We start from the raw sequence: 7,933 nt of genomic DNA on the forward strand, positions 1-7,933 counted from the left end.
GGGAGTGTGTGTGTGGGGGGTGTGTGGGGGGTGGTGGGGAGTGTGTGTGTGGGGGGTGGTGGGGAGTGTGTGTGTGGGGGGGTGGTGGGGGGGTGGTGGGGAGTGTGTGTGTGGTGGGGGGGGTGTGGTGTGGGGGGGGTGGTGGGGAGTGTGTGTGTGGGGGGTGTGGGGGGTGGTGGGGAGTGAGTGTGTGTGGGGGGTGTGGGGGGTGGTGGGGAGTGTGTGTGTGGGGAGTGTGTGGGGGGGTGTGGGGAGGGGGTTATGCTTACGCGAGCGTATTTGGAAGAGTACGGGTCCTCGAACAGAGCCCAGATGCGGTGCTGCCATTTGCGCCACCACCCGGCCTTGGTGGGGGCGTCGAGGGAGCAGTCCCCCAGCGCCAGGCGCTTGGTGTCCAGCTGGTCGTCGAGCTCCGCGCCGTCGCCCAGGCCGCCGCCGCCGCCGCCCTCGGCCGGGCCGCAGTCGTTCAGGTCGGGGGGCTCGAAGCTGTCGAGCGCCTCCTCGGCGTCCCGGTGCTGCCGGTAGGTCATCCAGCAGCACGGCTCCACGTCCGTCTCGTCGATGCCCCAGAACGCCAACTCCTCCTCGTACAGCGGACCGCACACGTCGGCCGGACAGTGCAGGTTACCCGTGCGGTAGTAGTTGAGGATGTGAGCGAAGACCCCCGGGTGACGGTCGAAGAAGAACTCGTCGCTCTTGGCGTCGTAGTCGAAGTTGACGAAGGCGTCGGGCTCGGTGAGCCAGGCCAGCCGGGTCCCCGGTAGGGTCTGCAGCGTGCTCCGGTACGTCTCGTGCCGCGTCCCCCCCACGTTGATCACGATGCGCTCCGGCTCGCTCCTGCCCATGTCCCCGGTCAGACATGTCTTGGAGGCGGGGGGGGGCTCCGCTGGGTGTCCGCAGGGGGTGGCGAGGCAGACCGAGCTGATCATCCGGCCCTCCCCCCCCTCCCGGCTTCACGGCTTCGGCCACCGACCCGGACCCCGGTTCACACCGATCCCCACCGACCGACCGCTGCGGTTCGACTGTCCTCCTCTCCTGTCCCTCTTCTGCTCGTGTTTTCCTCTCGGTTCTGTGGCGCGGGGGGGAGGGGGAGGGGGAGTGGGGCGGGTTGTGGTGGTGGTGGTGGGGGGGGGGGGAGGGGGGTTTGGGGGGGGAGCGCGGCGCACGGCTGGGGAAGCGCAACGGCAACAACGCGGCGCAGCCTCCGACCCCCCCCCCCCCCTCACCACCACCAGCGGCCCCGAGTCACCGCGCAGCGCTCACTTACACACTCACTTGCACACTCGCGCACCTGTTTACACACTCGCATACCGCCTTACGCACTCAGACACTGGCTCACACACTCACACCTGTGTGCTCAAACACATACTCACACCCGCAACACACACCTACACACTCACACAATCTTACACAGGCTTACACACCCATGGGCAGGGTTATACACTCACACACAGGCTTACACACCCATGGGCAGGGTTATATACTCACACACAGGCTTACACACCCATGGGCAGGGTTATATACTCACACACAGACTTACACACCCATGAGCAGGGTTATATACTCACACACAGGCTTACACACCCATGGGCAGGGTTATATACTCACACACAGACTTACACACCCATGGGCAGGGTTATATACTCACACACAGACTTACACACCCATGGGCAGGGTTATGTATACACACACAGGCTTACACACCCATGGGCAGGGTTATATACTCACACAGGCTTACACACCCATGGGCAGGGTTATATACTCACACACAGGCTTACACACCCATGGGCAGGGTTATATACTCACACACAGGCTTACACACCCATGGGCAGGGTTATATACTCACACACAGGCTTACACACCCATGGACAGGGTTATATACTCATACACAGGCTTACACACCCATGGGCAGGGTTATATACTCACACACAGGCTTACACACCCATGGACAGGGTTATATACTCATACACAGGCTTACACACCCATGGGCAGGGTTATATACTCATGCACAGGCTTACACACTTATGGGCAGGGTTATATACACACACACAGGCTTACACACCCATGGGCAGGGTTATGTATACACACACAGGCTTACACACCAATGTCCAGGGTTATATACTCACACACAGGCTTACACACCTATGGGCAGGGTTATATACTCACACACAGGCTTACACACCTATGGGCAGGGTTATATACACACACAGGCTTACACACCTATGGGCAGGGTTATATAGTCATACACAGGCTAACACACCTTTGGGCAGGGTTATATACTCACACACAGGCTTAAACACTGACAGATTTTCATACACGTTAATACACTAAAGACACACACATGCACATATATACTGACTCACAGAAGTAATATACACTTACACATTGAAATAACATGTAAGCACACACATGCACTTGGACATTTGTTTACATACGTATGTGCGTACACATGTACACACTCATACCAGGGAAATAAAATTGCTCGTTGTCAGCCGAGTGTCTGACAAATGTGGAAACCGATTACTATGTTTAAGAGTATCCAAACACAACAGAGTTCCATACATCCCACCTACACATGGAAATCCCTGAGATAGATTGTTGGAATGGAATGTGCACTCTCTCCCTGGAGGGTCACATCCTGCTAACCCAGTTCTGGAAAGTATTAGACATAGGTTGGCAAGAGCCGAGGCTTGGGGACCCCATAGTGTGCCGTGAGCTAACTGCTGTAGTCTAACCAGGGGATCTTGTGGAAGCATATACAATTTTAGATGGAATTGAAAATGTAATACTTTAGAAGGTATCAAGAAAGTAGATAGAACAAGAGGACACGGTTTTAGAGTGTAAAGGGCAATTTCAGGACAGACAACAGGAAGTTTTTCTTTGCCCAGAGAGTAATTAATGATGTGGTAACCTAGAAGAGGTTACCAGGAAGGGTGGTTGATTCCAGGACACTGGGACTCATTTAAAAAGCAACTTGATGCTGTGATGGGGGACAGTAGGGTGGGTGTTCTGGAGGGAGGAGATCAGATGGGCCAAAGGGGCTTCTTCATCCAGAGCCATCTTGTGATTTTAGGTGTGTAAGTATGAGTGCTTGTGTGCGTTTATGAGTGTAAGTGAGTGCATGTGTGAGACAGAGACTTGGGTAATAGCGCCCTAAGATGCTACCCTGTGTAATGGGCGCTGTGTTCTGTGAAGCGCTTTGAGATGTCTCGAAGACGTGATTAGGCACTATATCAAATGCAAGGATTGTTATTATTATATAAATGTAAGTTGTTGTTCTAACAGAGGTATTGGGGGTATAATGATAGAGGTACAGGGATTAAAACATTTGCCCAAATCTAATAAACTGATGGAATAGGCATGATGGGCTGAATAGCCTCATAACTCTGTTTTCCTGTGTAGTTTTGGAGATTACGTTCTAAATAAAATGCAAACTGACTTGTTTCAGCCAAAATCTTAAATGCAGCAGAGCGAGTATAAATTATATCAAATAATATTCCACGCAAAAAAGATACTAGATTTCTTTGTAACCGTATAAAGTTACATCAATATTATCATCTCATATAATACAGACAGGCTCATTTACAAAATGATCTTGGATTTTACTAACCGATTCCCTCACTGATCTGAGAGGTATGGTCATTCACTTCATTGCTATTTGTGGGATGTTGCTGTGTGCCAAATTAGCTGCTGAATTCACCTACAAAATACATAGTCACTATACTTTACAAAAAATGCTTTGAGATGTTTGAACGAGATACGGCACTGTATTCAATGTCCGGATAACTAGGATTATTCCACAGCACCTCACCTGCATGGCATCAGAATGCAAGAAGACAAGGAATAATTTTTGTTGAGGGCATCAGCTGTCACACGTGGAAATCCATCGCCAATCTTAAGAGTATCCAAATCAAACTGAGAATTCAATGTATCCCACCTGCACATAGAAATCCCAGAGATAGATTGTTGGAATGGAATGTGCCCCCTCTCCTTGGAGGGATGCATCCTACTTACCAAATTCCAGAACGTATTAGGTGGAGATTGGCAAGAGCCAAGGCTTTGGGACTCCAGAGTGTATGTTGGGGTAACTGCTGTAATCTAACTACCTAAAACCACATAGCTTGCCATTGATATCGCTGTCTGGAAAGCTTTCCCCACTGCTTGTCCAGCTAGGACCACTTACCCATTAGGGCTTTGGCTTGCAGGGTTAACAGGAGCTGAGTGGAATGATTCCCTGCCTCCAGTGACTGGTCTGCTCTTCCAGGTCCTCCTGATAAGCCAGACTGGCTGTGCTGTCATCAGCAGTGTCCTGGAATACTGCCGACCAGCCTGGCTCAGGAACTGGACTACCAAGATCTCCACAGAGGGTTGGCTCGATTCCGACAATCCGTTGACAAGCATGTCACCTTGGAGCCAGTTCAGCTCCGGGGAGACCCCTCGTAAGGAGACTTGAAGAGAACCATAAAGCCATAGAGATTTATAACACAGAATAAAGCCACTCAACCCATCGTGTCTGCGCTGTGGCTCTGAGAACCAACGTTTATACTGTGCTGTTTATACGTGATGTGGCATTTACACTTTGATGTTCACTTAGGACAACATGTCAGAGCGCTTCACAAGAATTGGGTTGGATGCTGAGCCGGGCGGGAGGTGAGGGAAGGTGACTACGGTCAACCTCCCCCCTCCCGTCCCCAACTGTCCCTGCGTTGCTCTTGGGACTGATTGAATGGGACTGAATTGAGGGTCTCCCTCTTCGATGTGAGAATCAGACCCTGGATCTGTCTCTCTCAGGCTGAGCATCAACTGAACTGTGTCATTTCAATTTTTCTTCAAAAATGACTGAAACACATTTGCCCTTGTTGAGAGTGGAGAGAGGTGAGAGGGAGAGAGAGAGAGCACGAGGGGTTAGGTTTGTTCTCAGTCTCTCTGACACCCACAGTAATCACATCAGAGACTTTGATCCCTCTCCTGGGAGTGGGATGCAGGTTAACAACCGACCTCTGAGGCGGGGTGAACTGCTGCTATTTATAGCATTGAGAAGGATAGAAATCTAAGCAGCGCTGGCAATGATCAGAGCACTCACACTGTATCTGAGATATCGGTACTTGTATTGACCGGTCAGTAATTCATCAGCTTGTTATCTGAGTGTGAACAGAACACGGGAGGGGGTGGGGAGGTGGCAGTGCTGTGATGTGGATGTAGGCGGCTTCCAATCACTGTAGGTGCAGCCATAATACACCCGTACAATTCAGCGGCCAGAGCACTATAATAATAATAATAATGGGATGTAACCTGATACTGTGGGTGGGCGGGGGGGCTATGCAGCTGGGCGAGGGATTCAGTGTGAGGGGCTAAGGGTGGCAGGCGAGGGGTGAGGTGGTCAAGGTGAGGAGCATATTCATGCAGTAGTTTACATCCCACAGTGACACACTCCGATTAGGGTGAGGTTATTTGGGAATTTAAGATCTGAACGGAGTAAAATGCTTTTAATGCCATAACAAGTGGAGTCCATTAAAGTGACATTGATCGAGGCACGCCGCGTCCAGGTGCTGCTCTCTGCCAATGAGGCTGCGAACACACAGCATGTCATCTCTAGCTCAGGGTAAGCAATGCCCTTGCAGTGTCGTACTCATTACAGCTCCATCTGCTTCACTGAGCACCGTGTATCTAACTGTGGCCTCGCTCACACACTGCTGCTCAGCTCTCAGTAAGTCACTGCAGTACATAGCACTGGTGTGCACGCCAACACCCTCAATAATAATATGAAGAAGAATCCTTGTATTATAATAATATTACATTGTGGAGACGTCTCAAAGCTCTTCACGGAATATACTGTAAAGTGGGTTTACTGTATATTTTGTGGGCTAAATGTGCCAGCCAGTTGTGCACAGCAGTGTCCCACAAACAGTGTTGGATTGAGGGATTATTACACTCGGAAAGTGCATCTGTCAATCGACTAACAGGGTTCCTACTCACTGCTAGGTTAACAGAGGAGTGTGGAATGTCCAAGGTTTCACCCCACCCGGGAATCAAACCCAGGTCCTCTACGCTAACCACTACGCCTTGGGACCCCACTATTTGAGAACCTTCGACTGACTCCAGTTCTGTACACTCTCACACCTTGTGTGCGTGTGTCTGTCTGTGGGTGTACACTGCTTCTTGTGCATGTGTGTAACTACGCGGTTTGTGCTGTGTATGTCCATATACAATATACTGTATATCCTGTGCTTGTGTGTGTGCAATGTGCTCCTGTATGTGTGTGTGTGTGTGTATGAGTATGAATGTAGCACAGACACAGAAATGAGGACAGGAGGAGGCCATTCAGCCATAGAGGCTGTGGCACCACTCCTTGTTATTTAAATCACCACCTTGTTACAGTAACCCCACTTCCCAGCTCTCTCACCATCCTCCCCCCACCCCCCACCCCCCATCCAATGAGCGGCTGTTTGTCCAGTTCCCTTTTGAATAATTCCATTAATGATTGATGTCACTCAGTAGCCATGTGTAATAGGTTCCAATCCCAGCAATACAGTGCTCTGACATTCCTCCACACACAGACTGACTGAGCTCCAGGTTTCCTGGACGATACCAGCAGTGAGGAGATTGGCACTGACAGTGACACTGACTATTGCTGAGGCTCAGTCACGCCATTGCCACATCCCCCGCATTGGTCTCAGTCAGAGCCTCGTCTGCATCATTCCCTCTTTCCCACTCGCTCGGTTGACATCGCAAACTCAAGGTGTAGCCTGGAGGTAAATACTCCGCGTCAGTGTGCCCAGCGCACACACAGCCCTGCACAGCTTCATCACTGACATCCTGTTAAACAGAAGTCTTTAGTCAAAGTGACCTCTTCCTCCCTTTGTGCTGAACATTTTAAATCTGGTTTCTGAGGTGCTGGAATGCTAAGCATAGGAATAAACATATTCAAAATGTTCCCATCTTTCCATGTTCCTATGCTCCCGTGTTCCCGTATTCTTGTGTTTCTGCGTTCATCTTTTCCTGTTTTCCTCTGATACTGTGTCCCTCTTTTTTTGGTCCACTGACTACTAGACACATGCAGAATGCCATCACAATGCTTACGATTATCCAAACCAAACTGAGAGTGCACACCTTCACATGGAAATTCCAGTGATAGATTATTGGGATCGAATGCACACTCTCTCCCTGGAGGGACGCATACTGCTTACCTAATTCTGGAAAGTATTAGGTGCAGGTTGGCAAGAGCCAAGGCTTGGGGACTCCAGAGTATATGTTGAGGTAACTGCTGGAGTCTAACCAGCTAAAACCGCATAACTTTGTTGTTGAGAGCACTGTTTTATCCAGCTAGGACCATTCTACCTATTAGGGCTTTAAATAACCTCTCAAACCCTCATAGCACCTTAGTGAATCTTCACTGCACCCTCTCAATGGCAGTTATGTCATTTGTAAGGGGCTAGAATGAAACTCCCTCCCCTGTGCCTAGTCAGTTTCAGTAGAGGCCCCTCCTGTAGCATAGTGGTTAGAGCACCCGCCTTGCAAGCGAGAGGGCCTGGCTGGGGTGAAAATTTTCCTTATTCCACATTCCTCTGTTTTCCTAGCAATAAGTAGAAACCCAGTTATTAGTTATCTGGTTGGCAGATTGTTCTCCGGGGGTAAGAATTTCTTTAACAAAATGTGGTCACTCAATTCTTTTGGCACACTCATGCCCATTTGTGGAACAATGCTATACGCAATTGGCTGCCGCGTTTCGCCCACAAAATATACAGTCAATCCATTTGACAGTATATTCTGTGAAGCACCTTAAGACATCTCAACAATGTGGAAAGGCGCTATATCAAATGCAAGGATTATTATTATTTTGTTTTTATTATTCATTGCCCCAATATATCAAAAGTAGAATTTAACGTGCTTTTCTTTATGGTCTGATCTCTTCCGGAACTTCTCCTTGAATCAT

General features: G+C 49.7%; 1 protein-coding gene across 3 annotated transcripts in view; it reads right to left on the reverse strand.

The window, feature by feature from the left end:
- Positions 1-867, reverse strand: part of LOC103174830 (potassium voltage-gated channel subfamily C member 1) — a 24,469-nt gene extending 23,602 nt beyond the window's left edge. For 2 of the 3 annotated variants that reach the window (XM_042341511.1, XM_042341510.1), the window contains exon 1: positions 270-866. In XM_042341511.1, coding sequence (XP_042197445.1) covers positions 270-845 — 576 coding nt within the window. In that variant the 5' untranslated portion in view covers positions 846-866. Of the gene's footprint in view, positions 1-269 lie in introns of all 3 variants that reach the window. The other variant, XM_007887397.2, reaches the window with a different exon arrangement.
- Between the last annotated feature and the right edge of the window lie 7,066 nt (positions 868-7,933).

Source organism: Callorhinchus milii, unplaced genomic scaffold, assembly GCF_018977255.1.
Source record: "Callorhinchus milii isolate IMCB2004 unplaced genomic scaffold, IMCB_Cmil_1.0 Scaffold17, whole genome shotgun sequence".
NCBI classification, from domain to species: domain Eukaryota; kingdom Metazoa; phylum Chordata; class Chondrichthyes; order Chimaeriformes; family Callorhinchidae; genus Callorhinchus; species Callorhinchus milii.